The following is a 19,930-nucleotide window of genomic DNA, read 5'->3' on the forward strand; positions in this document are numbered from 1 at the left end:
AATTTCACCCTAACATCGCCGAAGAATATACGTGCGATATTATTTGGAGGGAGAGCCGCTCGCACGGTACAAACAACGCTGCACAATCCCATATTACCCAACATGCGGAAATACCGCCTGAAAGGACTGCCGCCGAAGCCGCTCCTACACACAATTCTTCCATCGTCTACTGAGCGCTGACCGATGACGCCAGCGCACGAACTTTAATGTATGTGATGTTCTTCTAGAGAGGGTTCGGCTTTGCTCGCCGCGATGCGATGCCGTCACGTAGTCTGGCTTGGGCACCGGAGGACAGAGCTTAGCGCGGCAATCAGAGCAGTTGCTTGGGCATCCCGTCAATGCGTCAACTTGCGATGGAGAAGTTGTACTGTTGTACAGCTTGGTAGATCTCCCGCGTGCGGCTCAGGTAGATGAAGCCATGCAGCCGCCGGAGGAGCTCGGCCACATTGAGTCGGCGCACGCATTAGCATGGGAACAGGCAAAAGCAATGGAGATTGAGGCTGCTTATGGAACACCGAGGTAAATCGCGGCAAACAAGACCGCTTTCAGAAGGTGTGACAGGTAGTAAATCACCAGCGACATGTCTCGGGTCACTCATACTATTCGCGGTACGCAGGTCGTGTCGTGAAATATTTAGATTTGTTGGTTGATGTATGTCGCTGCATGCTTTCCCTAGTATCATCTCGCGCCCAGCTTCTCCAGTGCCTTTGCGCCCTGTTCCTCCCACTCTGCCTTTGATATCCACATGTTCTCTTTGTCGGCCATGATGTGCGCGAGCACAGCTCCACCGAGGAACACCATGTGCCTTCGCCGTGGCGGGTCTTCGATGCGAACCTTGAATTTCTGTGTCTGTGTTAGCAGAGTTTAGCCGGCATAGTAGGTGTGTACCCACGTTGAGTCGCTCCGGGTTTCCGCCCAAGACCTTGGTGAGCCACAGCTGCTTGAGCTCCTTCTCCAGCCGACTTGGCAGACCCGGGTACATGCTGCTACCGCCACTGAGCACGATGGCCTGGTATAAACTGCTCCTGACATCGACGTCGGCCGCTTGGATAGTGTTGAATAGGAACTCGGCGATACCGGGCTGCTCAACGTCCACAAGATGCGGCTGGAACAGACATTCGGGAGCCTCGAAGCGCTCGCTGCCAACCCGGATGACACGACCATCAGGTAGAGTGTAGGATTCCACCAGCACGGTTGTGTCTTCGCTAAGGCGCTGGTCCAACTCAAGGTCGTATGAGACGTAGCAGAGCTTCTCCTTGATTTGACGGACGGTTTCGAAGTCGGCGGTTCGGTTGAGAGCGTATCCTCTCCGTAGCAGGAGGGCGATGAGGTTGCGGGTCACATCGCGTCCGGCGACATCGAGACGGCGTGTGAGGTGGTTGAGGACAGTACTTTCGTATACGGGAACAATATGCGTGACACCATCTCCCGAGTCGACGACCACACCAGATGACAATCCCTGCGCGTACAGAGCTAAGACAGCCTGGATCGCCACGTATACACCTCCAAATCCGTAGCGCTCGAACATGACTTCGCACATGGTCTCGCGGTTCTTGAGCGGGTTCATCGGCGGTTCAGTGAGGAGGATCTTGCGGCCTGTAGTGTCGAGCTTCATCTTGTCGTGGAAAGTGTAGTCCCAGACGTGTTGCATGTCATCCCAGCGCTTGACGATACCATTCTCCATCTACGGACAAGACAGCGTTAGCTCCAAGGTAGCTTGAGAGATCTCGACGATGAACATACAGGGTACGTGATCTGAAGCATTGAGCGCGCTGCCGCTGCTTCGTCACCGCACATTATGTCTTTGAGCTGGATGTCACCGCCATCTCGCTCTTCGGTTCGGAGGATGGGTCGGCCGACTATCGAGGGAAACTGGTGGTCGGGGAAGTTCTAAAAAGGGACCTGTTAGCTTTTGCCATGACCTGTCTGCCGCGTTGTATAGAACATACCTGTCCGGCGTAACCCGCCTTGAGGAAACCGGTACCGCCATCGAGGACTAATTGGAGGGTAAGTAGAGCTTCACATGTAGCTGAGGCAGCTGCGCATACCAATGGGAGCTTCAGCCATCCTGTGCAAAGCTCGAAAGGGTTGTTGGGGCTGAAGGAGTGGATGTTGGAAGCTGGCCGTAGCTCGGGGCTGCCTGCCTCGAGGTTGACGACGTTGGCGGGGCGCATGGTTGGCCAGGGGTCCGTGAGCACTCAAACGGGCAACACGATGCTCACAACTTGAAATACAGGCACCTGATATCTTCAAGATTATAAAATCACAGTATGCCAGTGATACCAGGAGAACAAAAGCGATGCACACCATGTATGGTGTGCTGCACATCGCATGGCGCTGCAGGTCTGGTGTACCAGAGGTTTCTTCCTCAATAGCCCATACATACGATCATTGACATCACTACACTCGAAGACTATTCATAATCCAAAGATACTAACATCTCTCTGCAGTTATAGTTCAGGACCAACATTATAAGATGCTCAGATGTGGTCACCCACCTCATGCTAGTCGCATGGTCACCCACCTGGGAACTTGGGGAAGTCGCGACTTGCGCATCGCTTAAGACATGGTCCGAGCGCCTCCTGCCCACTTCAATATCGTCGTTCTGCAACACCGAACTTTCTCTTCAGCCAGTTCAACTAACAGCAGGTCAAGATGCCTTTCGTAAGTACGCCCTGAATTGCGCCCGCAATGCACCCCTCCATTCCATTGCCATACGGCAACCCCGCTTCGACGAAAGTCGAGTGGAGTCTTTGCGAGATGCTTCGAATGCGGGTTTGAAGCGCCAATCGCTGACTCTGTCAAAAGTCCAAGCTCCAGAAGAACGATGCCTACTTCTCGCGGTACCAAGTCAAGTACAAGCGCCGCAGGCAGGGAAAGAGTACGTATTGATCTAACTGTTCAAATCGCGACTTCTCTAACAATGTGCAGCCGACTACTACGCCCGTAAGCGGTTGATCACCCAGGCCAAGAACAAGTACAATGCGCCCAAGTACCGCCTCGTCGTCCGTTTCACCAACAAGGACATCATCTGCCAAGTCGTCCACTCCGAGATTGGCGGTGACAAGGTCTTCATGGCTGCTTAGTACGTCCCCGCGACTTCGCTTTGCCAGACACACCACTAACAAAATCCAGTGCCCACGAGCTCAAGGCTTACGGCATCACCCACGGTCTTACCAACTGGTCCGCCGCCTACGCCACCGGTCTTCTCCTTGCCCGCCGTGTCCTCAAGAAGCTCGAGCTCGACGAGGACTTCGTTGGTGTAGAGGAGGCTGACGGTGAGTTCACCCTCACCGAGGCCGCCGAGGTTGACGGCGAGGAGCGCCGCCCATTCAAGGTCTTCTTGGATGTCGGTCTCACCCGCACCTCCACCGGTGCCCGTGTCTTCGGCGCCATGAAGGGCTGCTCCGACGGTGGTGTCTTCGTTCCCCACTCCGAGAACCGCTTCCCCGGATACGACATGGAAGGCAAGGAGCTCGACGCTGAGACCCTCCGCAAGTACATCTTCGGTGGTCACGTCGCTGAGTACATGGAGACTCTCGCCGACGACGACGAGGAGCGCTACAAGTCTCAGTTCAGCGGCTACATCGATGACGACATCGAGGCTGACGGTCTTGAGGAGCTGTACCAGGACGCACACAAGCAGATCCGTGAGGACCCCTGGAAGAAGGAGGAGGGCGAGGCCCCCAAGAAGTCCAAGGACGAGTGGAAGGCCGAGTCGCAGAAGTACAGGAGCAAGAAGCTCACCAAGGCCGAGAAGGAGGAGCGCGTCAAGGCCAAGATCGCCGAGATCACTGCTTAAGCTGTTCCTTTCTCTTGTTCCTACTTTGTTCTATCATGACAAAAGCACGGCTCTGGCGTCTGGGGATGACATGGAAAGGATGCCTGCCTTTGCAGGATACATCTACTGTACTTAGCCTCACGACCTCAATGAGATGACGAGACGGCAAGCCGCCATTGGCTACCACAACAAGATACCCCCCAAACAATGTGCCCCTCCTGTTCAGCGTGTGTGAAGTGTTCTGAAATAGCAACATGTGACACGCGCGTGTGGTCGGTAGTGGCCGACACCACATGGCGTGCTGTCGCGGGTTTGACCATGTGGAAAGACAAGCACGGGTTGCTGTTTTTGTGCGGCCATGACGGTCAGGTGTTTCAGCGGCACTGAGGGGACAGTCGGTAGTCAACGCTTTACTCCTCCGCGGAGGCATCAGCCAGCAGCAGAGTGAGGCATGTGGATATGTTGCGATTAGGTTCGTTTCAAGGAAGAGGGTGGACGGGTATATAGTCCATCCTCGCAGTCGATCATGATGTTCGGCAGGATTGAGTGCGCGATAGAGCTTGGTGTGGAGAGGAGAAGGAGACCCGAAGCGCAATCAGCCGACACCTTTCGTCATCGGCCGGCTCCCACAGCTTGCAGTGCACGTTCGCCATAACATCGCATCGGCCGAACTCGCACAGAGCAGCTCCCAGAAATCACGCAGCCGTCAGCCTTGAGTGCAGCGAGTCGTTGAAGTCGCACGGAACACGTTATCTGGAGAGTTTGCAGCATTTCCAATCGGCGGATTCTCGTGGAAGCAGAAACCCCGCTGACTTCCGTCCGCCTCACCGAGGCCGTCTGCAACCCTGACGCATGGCGAGAGGCCTATATACGCAATGACAGCCGTACAAACGCCCGGCGATACCGCGTCCGCCATGGAAGACATTCACGGTGTTGATGTATCATGGCTGCATCACTCGACTAGAGGTACGTGAGGCCCGCTTACCCTGCTGGGTGGAGACGTCTCGGCTTTGCGGCGCAACCCTGAGCTTGAGAGGCTACTAACATGTTGCGCCTGAGCAGACCATCACCATCGCCAGCAGGCGCCCTCGTCGCCCGGCCTGACCAGAGATGCGCCGCCCAAGACATCGTCGCATGGTGGCCTACCCGCCAGACCCCGCCACGACGAGCAGCAAAATAATGAGCCGACACCGGCGCCCACGAGACCCGCATCGCCGCCGCGACCGCCCCCAGCTGCTGCCGCTGGCCCAACTCCTCCACAAAAGATACCGAAGCGTCCAGCGCTGCTTGGCCGCGGCAGTACCGACAAGAATGGTAGCGGCACGACGCCACCCGACGCGAAGAACAGCTCGCGACGCAACTCGTGGATGAACAGCATCAGCTCCAAGTTCTCGTCGCAAAACTCGCCCGCCGCAACAACACACACCCAAGCCCAGGGCTCCCCCGCTGCTGCTAATGGCACAGCGAACGCGTCACCCTCAGCCAACGGCGCCCTGAATGGCATACAGGCAGCTTCGGGAGGCACTAATGGCGCGCCTGAGCCCTACATACCGCAGCAGCCTAAGAGCTCGTTCGTGGGGAACGTGTTGCGACGCCTGTCATCCGGGACCCAGGTCGGCACTGCTGGCAAGGTCTACCCGAACGGCGGCATGTGCCCGCGCAAGATCATGAACGTCGACCCCAACCGAGAGCGATGTCTAGTTCCGGAGTTGGATCAGAGCAAGTTGCGCAAGGTTGCATTCTGCGTGGACGTTGAGATTGCTGGTGGACCCAAGTACAAGGATGACGTCGAGACAGACGACAAGACCAAGCGCAAGGAAAAGAAGCTCAAAGAGCGCGGCGAGGGCGAGGCACTCAAAAACCCGGATGCCGTGGCGGAGGAAAAGGACAAAGACGGTGTCGTCTCCATCGCCCAAGAAGTCGTCGGCAACGATTCCGAGTCGAACCCAGAGGGAACAGTCGTGCACGAGGACAAGCAGGAGCCGAGCCGGAAGAAGGAGAAGAAGAAGCGATCTGAGGCTGAGCGCAAAGAGCGGAAAGAGAAGAAACGCAAGAAGGCCGAGGAGAATGGCACAATCCCCATGGAGCTTACTAGAGACGACGACAGCGCCAGCGCTGAAGGCGTACCTGCTGCGACTGGAGCGCCGACCCCTCGCGCTCAAGACCGCCCGACGATCGACCCGCTGCGTATCTACCGAAGATGTTGCCAGCTCCGCGAATCCCCCATTCTCAAACGCATCAGCGACCAGCTTGCGGCACCACGCGCGTGCTCCGTTGTTCAGCCTGGAGTTGTCACCTGTCTGGACCTGACAGGGTCTAGGTTGCAGCTGGCCGACGTTTTGACGCTATCGGACTGGCTCGCCATCGTACCTGTGAAGAAATTGTTTTTGGAAGACGCGGATCTGAATGACGAGAAGATACGGGTCATACTCGCCGGTCTCCTGGCTGCCAAGGTTCCTGAGCCGCCGAAGCGACGTGATCTATCCAACGACGGAACACAGGACGGGCTGTGCCAGCAAGGCTCATGCGCAGTCAAGAAGCTGGTTCTCAAGAACAACCCAAAGATCACCGCTGAAGGCTGGAAACACATCGCTCTGTTCCTATACATGTGCAAGTCCATCATGGCGGTCGACGTGTCGATGATACCGTTTCCCAAGTCTCGCCCGCAGGTGGCTTCCTCGCCCACGAACAGCACACAGGCGCCGTCGCCCATCAAGGAAGCCAGATCGGCAGATGTAGCCGAAATATTCTCCAAGGCCATTTCGGAACGACTGGGCGGCTCCGAACTTCAAGAGCTAGCCATGGCTGAATGCAACCTCACTTCGTCAAGCATCCGGAAAATCATCGACGGCTGCGTCATCAGCGGTATTACACGTCTTAGTCTGGCGACGAACGACATCGACGCCGAAGGGCTGGAACACGTCCTACACTACTTGCGCTCTGGTGTTTGTCAGGGTATTGACATTGGGGGGAACGACCTGAGATCATTGATGGACAAGATTTGCGAAAGTATCAAGGCCTGCCCGAACAGCCCACTCTGGGCGCTGTGCCTACAGGATACTAATCTCACTCCGGACGCTCTCAAGACCCTTATTCCGACTCTCATCAATCTACCTTCCTTCAGATTCCTGGATCTCTCGCACAACAGAGGCCTCTTCCTGGGCCAGACATCCCTGTCTCTCCTGAGGAAGTACATGCCTCAATTCAAGGAGCTGAAACGCATACATCTCATGAATGTCGACATGAAGCCAGAAGATGCGATCGCTATTGCGGAGATTCTGCCGGACTGTCCACATATCGCACACATCAACATTCTCGAGAACCCTGAGATAACACGCGTCGCTAGTTCTACCGACGAGGAGACACAAGAAGAAGCTGCTGCGCTATATGCATCACTCACTCTAGCGGCCAAGCTGTCCAAATCGCTCATTTGTGTCGATGTCGATATCCCAGCTCCAGAACAAGGCGAAGTCATCAAAGCTCTCGCCAAACAAGTCGTCGCATACTGCTTGCGCAACATTGAATCCATCAATGAAGTACCCGAGCTTCGAGCAGCACCTAAGGAAGTTGAGGTTCCAGACATCCTGCTGCATTTTGTCGGTACGGAAGACAATTACAAGGGTACTGACGACGTGTCAAATGCTGCAGATAATGACTACATTGTGGGAGGCACAGGAATCGCGAAGGCGCTTAGCTACTGTCTTTCACACAAAGAAAACGATCTCCGAAGGGTGTCTGTCCCAGCAAGTGGTACCTCTACTCCTAGAAGCAGGAACAGGGTACCAGTGCTTGAAGAGCCGAGCAAGGCCAGAGCCATGTCCAAAGATCTTCTCGAGACTGCGCGAAACACACGGTCAAGAATTCAGCCTGCACTTATCAGAGAGGCGAAGAGTGACAATGACCTGAACTACCGTAAGCTTCACCACCTTTCCATCACGTTGATATGCTAACATCCCGATAGGCCGTTTACTTTTCCTAGATACCACACTCCAAGGCATGATCCAACGCTTTGAAGACGAATACCCAGAGACGCGTCTCCAACCATCCGACGCTGCTTCCACTACGAGCTCCAAACTCAGCAGCTCACCACCTACCTCCTTCGTACCGACACTCGAAAACAGTGTCTCGACAGACTTCACAGCCGATCAATCCGACGAAGACGAACCCTCCACCCTACGCTCGCGACATAACTCCGACGTCTCCCTCGCATCCCGGCACATGTCCCTCGAAGAAGGACGTCTTCATCGCTTCGGCCACCGCGTCCGCACCGGTCTCTTCAACCCGTCCCGCCCCACCACCCCCGACGTCTCCGAAAACCACGTCTCCTTCATCTCCGGTACGGCAGATGACCAAGGTCTTCCCGAACACCTTCGCACCCTACGCGCATACTTCCAGAACTATAGCGGCGACGAGATGAGGCATATGATTGAGGGCAAAGGCTGGGAACAGGCTTTCAACAGCGTCGTGGAGAACGCCGAAGAGCTGAGGAATTTGGAGAAGGAGGACCCGGAGCAGTTTAAATTGTTCAAGGAGAGTCAGATTGCGGCGCTGAAGAATCGTAATCCTGATATTTTTGCGCCGGGCGAGAAGGGAAGGGAGAGTGCGGAGGCGGAGGCGGATGGTGGGGATGACTTTGCTATTGAGGATTGAGGATCGGAATCCTGGGAGAGGCGTTGGGGAAGTGCTAGGTTAGTCGGGAGTATTGGGCGTGGAACCAGTGTAATATCCCATCTGCCGACTTGAGCTGTGTATAGTGGTTGAGGAGCTGCAACGCGCTCACCAGCAGCTCAAGTGTTCATTCTTTGTATATTTGTAACATAGAGCCGTGATGGCTAGCACTATCGCCTTGTACGGCGTTTTCATTCAAATTCTCATAATATATTATCATTGCTTTGATCTTGTTCCAGACGTATATGATTGGGTAGTTCTGGTTACAGCTTCTCGCGCATTATGTATTGATGGATGGATGCAGCTTCCCGCACTTCACGTGACGGTGTCGTGATCGCAGTGCTGGGTATAAAAACGTCCTTCTGGCTTCTACATGCTTTCTTTCTTCATCACACACTTCCTGCAATATTATCAAAAAGACGCAGGACACCTCATGATGGGTCTGCCGGCTGTCCTGCTCTTCGACCCCTCTTTCAAAATCAGTCTCGACTGCAATATGTGGTTTCTTCCTCGCCTTCTCCCCTTTTTACGGCAACGAAAAGAAAAACTACCACGAGATCTTTGTGGCAACCTCAAAAAAAATGTGCCTTGGTTTCCATGTGGACTTTGCTTGTGCTGGAAGAGCCATTTGAAGCATGCATGGGAAGACTGCGCGGCTTTGCGGGTTTTCGAAAAGGGTGCTATCAGAAAAAAAAACGATGAAAGCTGGATGAGAGATTCTCGAGTCCAAAACCGGCCCTAAACACCACCATGTGCGGCTGCTCTTCTCGGCTCAAAACTATACAAGTCTGGCTTATGGAACGAGCTTCTGCCTCGATCAATTTACGGCCGGACTAGCTTGATGGGTATAAAAGCTGTGCTTACGCTGCTCCCTCCTCTCTTTCTTCATCGCTCTCTAGTCTATTGTGGACACCAAAAATGGTCAGGCGCGACTTCATGTCCAGAGCGAGTCTGCGTTCTTTCTACATTTTCCAAACGCGATGACGTCCAACAATATGGACTCGGCTCTTGTGCGCGGATACGAAGGACAGGCGTGCTGTTCTCATTTTGAAACCCAAAAATAAAAAAACCGAAGAGACACTTCGTATGATTGACCCTCGGCTGCTGTTCCTAAAAACAAGTTTTGTCAGAGACATGTCATGAGGGGCGGTACTTCGTGACATCAAACCAGCTTCTAAAGTCTACATGGTCTGCACCAATGCTTGTCAAGCAGTGTCTTATGCCGTCCGAAAAGTCTGCAATACCCATTCATGGTTTGCCCGTCTTTCCCTGGTCTTCTTGTTGGGTATATAAACCCTCGATTTGGGTCTTTTCTTCTTCCTCATCACCTTACAGAAGAGGGAACCTTTACCAAAGTATAGACACAATCTAAAATGTCTGCTCGAGACTCTTTCCTCCCGACATAAGTTTTAAAACCGACGACAGGTATACGCATAACCTGTCCGTGCTGTTCGAGTCGACAAAATGCGACTGCCATTATGTATATAGTTAGAGAGGCCGGAAGAGCCGAATTAGAGGCTATGGAGAGATACCGCCGCGGATAATCAAAAGACCCATCTTCACGGCGCATGGAGTGTGGAGTGCTTTAGTAGTTCGACTTGATTATTCACCTATAAATGTAACCACACTTTCTCATAGAGAAGACTGTCAACGCTTCTATTACATACTTAATTCTAAAAGACTAGAAAGAAACTTCCATGTTCTGTAAGCCGCCTCCAAAACCCACACAGAATGTATCGATGCGGTCGAGCGTGTTTTCTGCATTCTAAAACTTCCACCGGTTATATTCATGTCAGTCCGCCTCAGACTCTGCCCACTCGCCATAATGTTGTTAGTGCGGGCTGCATATAAAAGAGTCTTGCTGCCGCAAGTGTACTAATCTAATCCTTTACACCATCTTCGGCGAAAAGCTGGGGAACTACCAAAATTGTCGCTCTTCCACCTCATGTTGTTCGGTGCTCCGATTCTCTTCCCTGATCGGCACCCAAAATCAAGGATGCAGAAGCACATGTTTCGCCTTTGCCAGTCGGCACATTCTTCAATATGTCAGAAAAGAAAAACTTGATACCGAATTATTCATGTTGAGGCCCAAGTGATTGGTCTTAAAGCGGTGATTGAATCGTTCATGATTTGAAGGGGACTGCGATTAAACCATGGAGAAGTCTTTGGGCATCCTGCAAAATTACACCACTTGAATAGACTTTGAGAAGCCGCTGGCTTCATAAACATCGAGTATGTCGTTGTGGACTGGGTCCACCAAAACACCGCCGACTGATTTCCATGTTGCGACTTCGAAATCAGCAACGACCCATATATGAATCCTTTTGAAGTACTGCGCAGGTGGTTCATACACCTGAGTCGATGGTTTCAGGCTCTTTTCCATAGCTCTGAACGGTATTTCTACTTGAAGCATAGTCTAGCAAAGTCAGTGGGACTCACTATATAAGTCCTATTCTTTGCGCAGTCCTCTCCAACTTCAAACTCATCTTCTTTCTTTCAAAACACTAAAAAGCCTTCGCGACGCACCTATGGAGCTTTCTCCGTGCTGGCGCTGTTCAGATACCGAAGAGGTGTTTTCTCCGCGCCGAAAGATCTCAGGAGACGTATGAAGTAGAAAGAAGGCACTGCCATTTTTGTTATGGGTGATGTTCTGTAGCACCCGGATTAGGCTTAGAGGCATGTAGGGACCTCCTTCCGCTTTGACTGCTCTCCTTCTCAACACAACGAGCAACGTCCATGACATCGTATGCCTATTGCCCACCCTTCGTGCGTCTTTGGCACTGATCGGGACATGAATTCAGTCCGGGCTGGTTGTTAAGATGAAATCTTGGTTCGCCGTATGATTGCGATCGTTTTGGTAGGATTTCGCCGTGGCTGGTTGAACTAGGGATATTGAAGCGCCGATGGGGTGTTGACAAATTCGCTGGACCGACTTGGTTGAACGTAGACAAGAGCCACTGACGAGATTACCAGACAGATGAGAAAGTCAAACAGATGGTTCGTGAACGGGTCTACGACTAGGTATAGTAGCACCAGGTGCAGTCGTATTTCGTATTTCGCAAGACTCTTAGCATGTAGTAGTTTGGTGGCTGCCGCCCAACTGCATTCTGGTAGCTTTCAGGGTCTGACGAAGACACGAAATACGAAACACGAAGAACGCATCTGGCGATGGTAGTGAACGCGACTACACCTACCTTTACTAGCCTTCGGCGATTTATGCCGCGCCCAGTACGTCGTTCTAGCGTCCTGGTAGACGGCCGCTAACGGGTTCTCAAATATTCAGCGACGGAAGCCGGAGTCTGGGTCCTTCAACGACTTCCTGTCGATTACGCCACCGATCGTTTTCCCTTCGTCCCAGCACGAATCAGCCACAGGCGGACATTTCTCCAAAATCTACCCGCATGCTCCAGCGCCACACTACGTTAGTGGGCTGCCTTTGGCGAGTATCTACCACGTGAAACTTCAGGCACATGCTGATTTGGACAGGGTTGACGTGCGTCTTGAAAGACCTCGGGAGGACCCCGGATCGTGTCAGGCCGAGATGTGAGCCACCGTAGCGCGCCTCGGGGGTCCGATGGTGCACCTGATAATTGCTTTTTGGTAGGATTTGAGCCTCAAAAAACTTTCAGGGGCCATTAACTAGCAAAATTCATGATGGTATCCTTGGGCTGCTGGGGAAAATAGCATGTTGCCGGGCTTTCCTATTAATGCCGAGGGACAGTTGAATGACGAGCGTTCAGGGTAGGAGCGGTCTAACGGAGGCAGCAACAGCAGCAATACTACCAGTATCAAGGGATTTCTGACACGCCCCATCACCCAAAATGTCTGTTGTTTCCATTGCGCACCTTGAGGATAGGTTGGAGGGTAGGAATGTAGACATTCACTCGACGGTGACGCTAGGCATTTGCCGACTGCCCAAGCCAACGTCTCCAGCCACATTAACTTGTCGTTATCTGTTGCCCCGTTGAAAAAGTTAAGAGACAACACCGACAATGTTCCATCTCTAGCCTAATACAAGAGTCGCACCGTAGGGACCTTCGCATTCGTCAAAAGTTTAAAGTTGTCCAGAGTACGCTCTAGACGTTCTCCAGCACGTGGCAGCGGATGTAGTTCCGATCGACGCTATGTTGGCGAGTTGCCGATTCCCGTCCACAGGCACCATCATGATGGTGCATGTTTAAACTTCCCGCCCACAAATACCATCAAGATCGTGCATGGCTAAACTTTGTCGGTGCCATGAACTCGGGAGAATCTCCGCAGATGGTGTTTGAGATCCTTTAACTATGCCTCGCGAGCCAGCATCTGTATTTCGAGTAGCACCCAGTCCAGTCTCGTGGTCGCATACAACACTCATTCGCTAAGCGCCTCCAGTCCACGCGATGTTGAACGATCCTTACCGACCTGGTGTCGTGAGCGAGCCTTGGGGACCACTCATCTCACCCGATTACACAGAAGACAAGTTCACCAACCTCGATGTCCTTGTCGCTTCCATTCCATGGGCCCTCACGTTGGCAAACGTCCTACTCGCTTTGTGGCAGATCTACCACCAAACCAAATTGGCAAAAACTCCGATTCGAAGTCCTTATTTATGGATGGCCTGGTTGGAGCTGGGGGCTTGTTTTGCGTTGGGTCTTGTTGGCTACCTGCATGTGCTGAAACACATTCCAGCGAGTGAGTATCATCCGTGCTCTCGAAGACACTATGCTGATAGTTTGCAGGTTTTGCTTTCTACTTTGCAATCTGTAAGTCGCATTCATCAAACTGATCCTACCACAACTGTACTGACTCTGCATAGTGACTTTCTGGAGCTTTCAGGTCATGCTTCTTTTCCAGATTATCGTCAATCGCATCAGAGTTATTGATGTTAATCGCATGCACGGCGACCGCATTTTCATTGCAGTAACTGTCTATATCACGATAGTCATTATCAGCGGCTTCATTATCTGGATCCCAGCCCGGATGCAAATAAGCCACTATTGGGAGTTCATCAGCGCGGCTTGGGATCGCACTGAGAAGTGTCTATTCCTCATTATCGATTTGGCGTTGAACTGGTACTTCTTGAGAATGGTGAAGAACAATTTGATCCGCAACGGTCTCACAAAGTGTAAGCCAGTTCATGCGAATGCTATACTACAAGGTTAGCGCTGACAGTTATACTTACATGCAGACAACAAAATCGTTCAATTCAACCAGCGCATCATCGTTCTGTCGATTCTAATGGATGTTATGCTTATCGCCGCTACCGCTATACCCAAAGCCTTTGTGTAAGTCACTCTTCATCATTGCGTCTAGTCCTATCTTAACGATTTGCCATCTCAGCTACGTTCAATTCCATTCGCTGTGCTACCTCGTCAAACTCAACATCGAAATGGCCATGGCCAACCTGATCAGACGCATCGCCATCTCGAACTTCAACCGCACTGGTGCAGTACACGAGTTCAAGGACCCATCCACCCATGCATCGGAACCTTATAGCAATACTTTCGCCTCCACCCGGGGCAGCGTCCAGCTCGGCAACATCGGCAAGAGCGCCAATGCCTATGACTGCAACATCAAGGCCACGACACAATACACTGTGACTTCAGAGCCCAGTTTATCCCCAAAGGATAGTCGCCGGCCTTCACATGTCGAGGTGGAGATCTCGAAGGGGCACACGGACAACTATGGCGCGATGAACCGACCAGTGATTGTCATTGAAGAACCGGAGACGAAGAGCTTGGACGGCGCGACAGAGGTCGCAGAGAGTTACCATACTGACGATGAGGCTGTGCTCGTGAACAAGAGAGGCCATTGGTGATTCGGATTCTGTTGATCTCTTCGCAACACTTGCTCCAATGGGGATTGCAATACAACTCAACCTTGGAAACATTCGCATCGCGGCGAACGGCCATACAGAAATACCTTCAATCGACTGGCTCTCCATGACACCGTCACTCGTACCAGTTGTGGCAGCTTTGAGCCTACTTTAGGGTTGCAGTATGAAGTATTTGTCCCTAACTTCAATGAAACCAGTGGGTTGTGCCACCCCGAGGATGCTGGGATATGGTGTGCAGCGGACATAGGAGGAGCAATTTTGGTCATTTGGTGAGGATGGCAGTGGTAAGACCATCGTGTTCTATAGTCTGACTAGAATATCGTCTTATCTAATTGTAATGATAACGAGCGGTATCGCCAACGCGTGATCATGCCCAAGTCTCATACTTTGACGAACAATATCCTACAGGTCCATGGCTCCATCGAGGACTGACATCATCGTTGTCAAACCGGACGATCGGAGATAATATTGAGTGCCTCTTGCCATACGCTGTATCGTTGAAAGTGACCATGTATCCATCACGGCGCAGAAGGTCCGAATGGCTTGACCAAGCCTCCGCAAGGATGTAGAGAAGATCTTCCACGTGCAGGTCTGGTGTCATGGGTTTGAAACCATACTTGTCCTGGATTCTCTTCACTGTATCCGGCGAATACAATCCAAATGCCTCTCCCAGTTGTATTACATCCACCGACGTTAGGACTGAGGTGGCGTGATATGATCCGCCCTTAGTTGCGCGATCACGTAGAGCAAGGAGAACGTTGACGACACCGACCGCGCCAGCTAGCATGTCGGCAACGGGAAGAGCAGGGAGGACACTGACACCGTCCTCGAATCCATAAGCTTTGCCACAGACATAAGAGCACCCAGAAGCGGCATCGGCAATCTGCTGGAATCCCGGGCGTTCTGCGTAGTAGCCGTCCGGTCCATAGGTATTGAGATCAATGTAGACGATTCCTTTGTTACGTTGCCTCGACATCTCAACCAAGTCATGTAGCCCGAAGCCCTTCCGCTCGAGAGAGCGTAGCCTGAACGCTTGGATTATGACATCCGCATCCGCCATAAGGTCAGTCAAGGCTTGCCTGTCGTCCTCCTTCTGAAGGTCCAACGCATATGTACGTTTACCGGCGGTAAGCGTGATACTCAAAGGCTAGTGAATGTCAGATCGATGTAATTATAGAGCGTAGAGCGCCTCGTACCTGCAGATCGGGGAGGTCGGGGCTTTGAACTTTGATGACGTCCGCACCCAGGGCTGCAAGAGCCGCTCCCATTGCTGGACCAGCGATCACGCGGGCTAGTTCAACAACCTTGATGCCGGCCAACGGGCGAGCATCACCAGTCTGTGGAAAGGGTACGGGTGGCAATGCCGAAGTGCCCTTGACCTGCGCGTAGTCGATCAAAGGATGCGTAGCCAGTCGCTTGCCCATCGACGTTTCTGCCCAGTGTTGTGGTGTGAAGCAAGTCTGCCCGCAAAATCCGTTCTCCATGTTTTTAATGTCAAGTTCGGCGGCTGAATACTTGGAGATGGTGGATTTGATCAGCTCATACGCCTCTTCTCTGGTGCCAACAGGGGCTTCTCCGTCGATATCGTAGGCCTTGAAAAATGCTGGGGCGTTGAGGTTACTCATTACCTGATACCAGACGCGAGGATCCCGAGTTGGGTAGATGGCCCACGAGCGAATATACATGTGATTCTTGCTGACGCAGCCCTTATCAACATCCAGACTGGCTTTTGTAAGGGTGCCATCGGTCTTGACATCACCGAGTCCTTTACCGTCGATGTCGACGAGGGCTACGGTGGCAGGATACAGACCACACTTGTCAGTGTCGATGTGAATTTTACCCGTTTGGATGCCTTTAAGTGCGCTGATCTCTTTGGCAACAATGCCGATCATGGCATGTAGAACGGCGGACTACGCAAAGAGAGTGAGCACATGGTGATTTTTGAAATTTAGGGAGGAATGAGTACGCACAAAGACCTGCGATTTCAAGGGTCCTGGGATGATGGGTAGTTCCCCCCCAGAGAATTCGACATCATTCAGGGCAGCCTCCTCGGTCGTGAAGCCAGGTGTGATACCAGCCAGGTGTTTCAGTAGCCTACTCGCATCGGCAGGCACACCAATGAAGTCGCGATCAACGAATGTTCCAGGGCCAAAGGTGTCCTTTGTCGTTTGATGCACAGCCATGACGAGGGTACAATCGTGCTTGGAGAACGTTGATACTAGCTAAGTGGTGAAGGAAACGAAGAGAATGCTTCTCTGAAAAGTAGAAGGATGTGCAGGAAGGAACTCTGTAGACACTGATGACATTTATAATGTATGGATGAACTCCTTTTTGGAAACAACCATTGTGTAACGATACCTGGGAGTCCGCAGCCAATCCCGAGGTCGTATTGGGAAGGGTAACATTCCATTGGCGGCTGTGGCTTACGCCCGTAGACGGTAGTAGCATCTTCGAACGCCGAAGTCTTGATGCCAGGTGCAGCGTCTAGGCTGCGCCTGCAGAACAGAATGTCGGCACGTTGGGTGAGGCCCGGGGGAGCCGATCGAACCACGTGAAGAGCTTTGGCCTCGGTTGGGCCTCTTTCCCGGCTCAACGTCCCATTGGCTGACGGCCAATCTTGCCTCGGCTCCGCCAATTGGCTCTCATCCATGGATTGGTTGGGACGGTGTTCAATCTGTTCTACTATCAAGTGATGATGATGTTTGGAGACCAAACCTTGCATGATGCAACGTGCAATGTCGTAGACTCTCTAACAGAACTCGGCCGACCTTTCGGGCGAGCCATGGGAAGATCCGATGCGACACTGGTTGCAGCTCATTCGCAGGCAATACTCCTCAGTAGGTCTTTTGAGCGGATATACTATGTTGACGCTGTTGAACTTCGTGCGAAAAAGAAAGGCCTGTACTAATGCTGGTCGCAGCTTCCCGGCCCTGACCGTGTAGGCACACCATCTGAATGTACACCATGTAACAGCCCGGCCGATACGTACCAGAATCGATTCAGTCCCTGCGATCGCATTAAAGGGACGACGGCCCCCGTCAAGCAACCATCCAATCTTTCCTCACAGACCTTTTCAACCATCCTTCGCAGTCTTGGAACTCTTGTATCTTTCGAATATGTCCATTCGTACTGTGGGTATTGTTGGCACTGGCGTGATAGGAGCATCGTGGACCGGTCTCTTTCTCGCTCATGGCCTGCGTGTGATTGTTGCAGACCCGGCACCTGGCGCAGAGGAGAAACTGGCTTCCTATCTGGAGAGTATCTGGCCTGCGCTAGAGACCATGGGTCTTGATGAAAAGTAATTGCAACACTACACTTATCCAGTGCGCCACAAGCTGATTCGAATTCTCCATCCAGCGCCTCTCTTTCGAACTACGAGTTTGTAGGCGCGACTCTAGGCAGACACTACAAAGACGTGGATTTTTTGCAAGAGGTGAGTGTATAGAATCAGCTGCTCTACAAGTTCACCAGCTGATAGGATGGCACAGAATGCGCCCGAAAGGCCAGATCTTAAAACCAAACTTCTTGCCGAGATCGACGCGGCTGTTCGATCAGATGTTGTCATCGCCTCTTCATCTTCAGGCATACCAAGCTCGAAATTCATCAGCCAATGTCAGCACCCCGAAAGAGTACTCATTGGCCACCCGTTCAACCCACCTCATCTCATGCCACTTGTGGAAGTCGTCCCACATTCAAACACAAGTGCGTCAGCTATCTCAAATGCGATGGCCTTTTACGAGTCCGTGGGACGACGTCCTGTTCACATCAAAGAGGAAGTACCCGGTTTTGTCGCCAACCGTCTTCAAGCTGCCCTTTGTAATGAAGCATACAGCCTAGTGGCTCGTGGTATAGTCACCGCCCAGGACCTTGGTGAGTTTCTCGTTTTCCCCACGTCTTCCTTGGTTTGCTGACCACAGGTGGCCAGACGCTTGCGTTACTACTAGTCTGGGGCCTCGGTGGGCCATGGTTGGGCCATTCCTGGCGAATGCAATGGGAGGAGGCGGTGGCAGTGAAGGGTTCAAGCACCTTCTTGAGCATCTAGGACCTGCAAGCCGAGTCTGGGTTGAGGATATGCAGGAACACAAGTTCGACTGGTCACAGGATAGCATTGATGCCTTAGGTTCAAGTGTTTCGGATGAGCTTCAAGGTAAAGACGTCCAAGAGCTCGAGCAAAAGCGGGATGACGACCTCGTCAAGTTCTTCAAGATCAAGGGCGTGAGGCGTACAAGCTTCCATGGTATTGCGCTTTAATTACATCGATCCCGTAGCATGAGTACCATTTCTGTCCACATCACAATTGCGCAGGCAGCAGCGACCGTGCCGCATACCTCGCCCGTCCGGTGCTAACCCAGAGGCGAAATTGCAGGGATGCCCCCCATACTGGCGTCCTAATGTGCCGGACAAACTGCTTTCTTTTACTACTTGGCACGGCCTTTCCAAAAGCCAATACCTCTACCAACGTTTACTCATACTCATACGTACAAATCCACCCGAGCCACTCCTCACCTCTGCTCCCCCGACCGCTATGGAAAACATTTCAGATTTTCTCGACCACCTTTGCGAGGCGGAAGAGCATCGAGTACAGCTTCTGGTACGTTGGGGCTATACGATTTACAGAACATACTATGGCCCTGGATCTGATGAGCAGTGGACAAAGCTGCTCAAAAATATCACCGACGGTGTGGGAAAAGGTCTCGCTGAACTGGAGGAGGCGGACAAGAAGCCTGACGCTGTCAAGAAAGCAAGGGATTGGTTTCGACTCGATGCACGTTCCCTTCCCACCACCTTGAACGGATTGACACTGGAAGACCTCCGGCAAGTGTATCGGGAAGGAAGTGGGGGCCAACCGATGAGGGGGTTACAGCGCAACAACTGGGGTACTACCATCTTTCTGTTAGCGGATGCTCAAGTGCTACAAGATCCTGACCTCAATCTGCTGAAAGTTGCGGACGCGAAGTACGACCCTGTTGCTGCTGTACCTAAGAATTCCCGGGTTGGTCCGCAGCGATACTTTGGATGGTTCACTATCCCACCGACAGCCGTTTTGGACTTTTACAATGAGATGGACATATTCACATTTGAGCAAATCTCCAACCATGCATTGCCAGGAACACACTGGGATGTGGGGTGCAAATAATTGGAAGTAATAGGCTACATATGTGTGCCGGAGACGGGTAGAAAAGGGAAAATGAAGTTATGGTTACTGCGAGAGGGCAGTTGCAACGCTCACCAAGCGCAAACATCCCCAGGACCAAAGTTTATTTGAGTGAAGTGTATCAATGCAAGTTTACCAACCAATCCCACCATGACCACCACCTTTCCCGACTTCCATGTCTTGGTAGCCTCATTCAACGTCCATATTACGACCTACTTCCATCTCTTCACTCATAGCGATCCAAATAATTATCCCGAAACCAGTTAAAGATACCCTGTCCAAGTAACGCACCAATAAAGTAGCATATCAACCTATCAAACCGAGAACCGTCCCAAGAAGCTCCCTCTGGTAGCCTCTGTTTTCTCTGCTCTTTCTCCTGCCGTCTCTTCTCCTGCCATCCCTTCTCCCGCTGTCCCCGCCGCTGCGTCCGCACGCGGACGCTTTCAACATCACACACCAGACTCCGTACAACCCGTTTCGCCTCGCGCTCAGATACCTCATGTTTTGCAGC

The 19,930-nt window shown here is 52.4% G+C and overlaps 6 protein-coding genes across 6 annotated transcripts; 4 read left to right on the forward strand and 2 right to left on the reverse strand.

Moving 5' to 3' along the window:
* Window positions 1-678: 678 nt before the first annotated feature.
* Window positions 679-2,174, reverse strand: ARP2_2 (Arp2/3 complex subunit, actin nucleation center; the record flags this gene model as incomplete). Its single annotated transcript, XM_049404154.1, has 4 exons — window positions 679-843; window positions 893-1,684; window positions 1,744-1,890; window positions 1,950-2,174. The coding sequence occupies 4 exons, from the start codon at window positions 2,172-2,174 to the stop codon at window positions 679-681; spliced, it is 1,329 nt and encodes a 442-aa protein (XP_049250119.1).
* A 481-nt stretch (window positions 2,175-2,655) lies between these two features.
* On the forward strand, window positions 2,656-3,802 carry RPL5 (60S ribosomal protein L5; the record flags this gene model as incomplete). The annotated part of the gene is made up of 4 exons (XM_049404155.1): window positions 2,656-2,664; window positions 2,809-2,881; window positions 2,932-3,085; window positions 3,136-3,802. 4 exons carry the CDS (start codon window positions 2,656-2,658, stop codon window positions 3,800-3,802), a joined length of 903 nt encoding a protein of 300 aa, XP_049250120.1.
* Window positions 3,803-4,695: 893 nt separating this feature from the next.
* J4E88_010565 (uncharacterized protein) lies at window positions 4,696-8,431 on the forward strand (the record flags this gene model as incomplete). The annotated part of the gene is made up of 3 exons (XM_049404156.1): window positions 4,696-4,747; window positions 4,844-7,693; window positions 7,743-8,431. 3 exons carry the CDS (start codon window positions 4,696-4,698, stop codon window positions 8,429-8,431), a joined length of 3,591 nt encoding a protein of 1,196 aa, XP_049250121.1.
* Window positions 8,432-12,828: 4,397 nt separating this feature from the next.
* J4E88_010566 (uncharacterized protein) lies at window positions 12,829-14,246 on the forward strand (the record flags this gene model as incomplete). Its single annotated transcript, XM_049404157.1, has 5 exons — window positions 12,829-13,120; window positions 13,168-13,191; window positions 13,245-13,553; window positions 13,617-13,713; window positions 13,769-14,246. 5 exons carry the CDS (start codon window positions 12,829-12,831, stop codon window positions 14,244-14,246), a joined length of 1,200 nt encoding a protein of 399 aa, XP_049250122.1.
* A 385-nt stretch (window positions 14,247-14,631) lies between these two features.
* On the reverse strand, window positions 14,632-16,447 carry J4E88_010567 (uncharacterized protein; the record flags this gene model as incomplete). The annotated part of the gene is made up of 3 exons (XM_049404158.1): window positions 14,632-15,411; window positions 15,461-16,174; window positions 16,235-16,447. The coding sequence occupies 3 exons, from the start codon at window positions 16,445-16,447 to the stop codon at window positions 14,632-14,634; spliced, it is 1,707 nt and encodes a 568-aa protein (XP_049250123.1).
* Window positions 16,448-17,743: 1,296 nt separating this feature from the next.
* J4E88_010568 (uncharacterized protein) lies at window positions 17,744-19,401 on the forward strand (the record flags this gene model as incomplete). The annotated part of the gene is made up of 4 exons (XM_049404159.1): window positions 17,744-18,134; window positions 18,190-18,501; window positions 18,806-18,855; window positions 18,913-19,401. The coding sequence occupies 4 exons, from the start codon at window positions 17,744-17,746 to the stop codon at window positions 19,399-19,401; spliced, it is 1,242 nt and encodes a 413-aa protein (XP_049250124.1).
* Between the last annotated feature and the right edge of the window lie 529 nt (window positions 19,402-19,930).

The sequence above is a fragment of the Alternaria novae-zelandiae genome (assembly GCF_023758075.1).
Source record: "Alternaria novae-zelandiae strain BMP 2774 chromosome Unknown scaffold_35, whole genome shotgun sequence".
NCBI classification, from domain to species: Eukaryota; Fungi; Ascomycota; class Dothideomycetes; order Pleosporales; family Pleosporaceae; genus Alternaria; species Alternaria novae-zelandiae.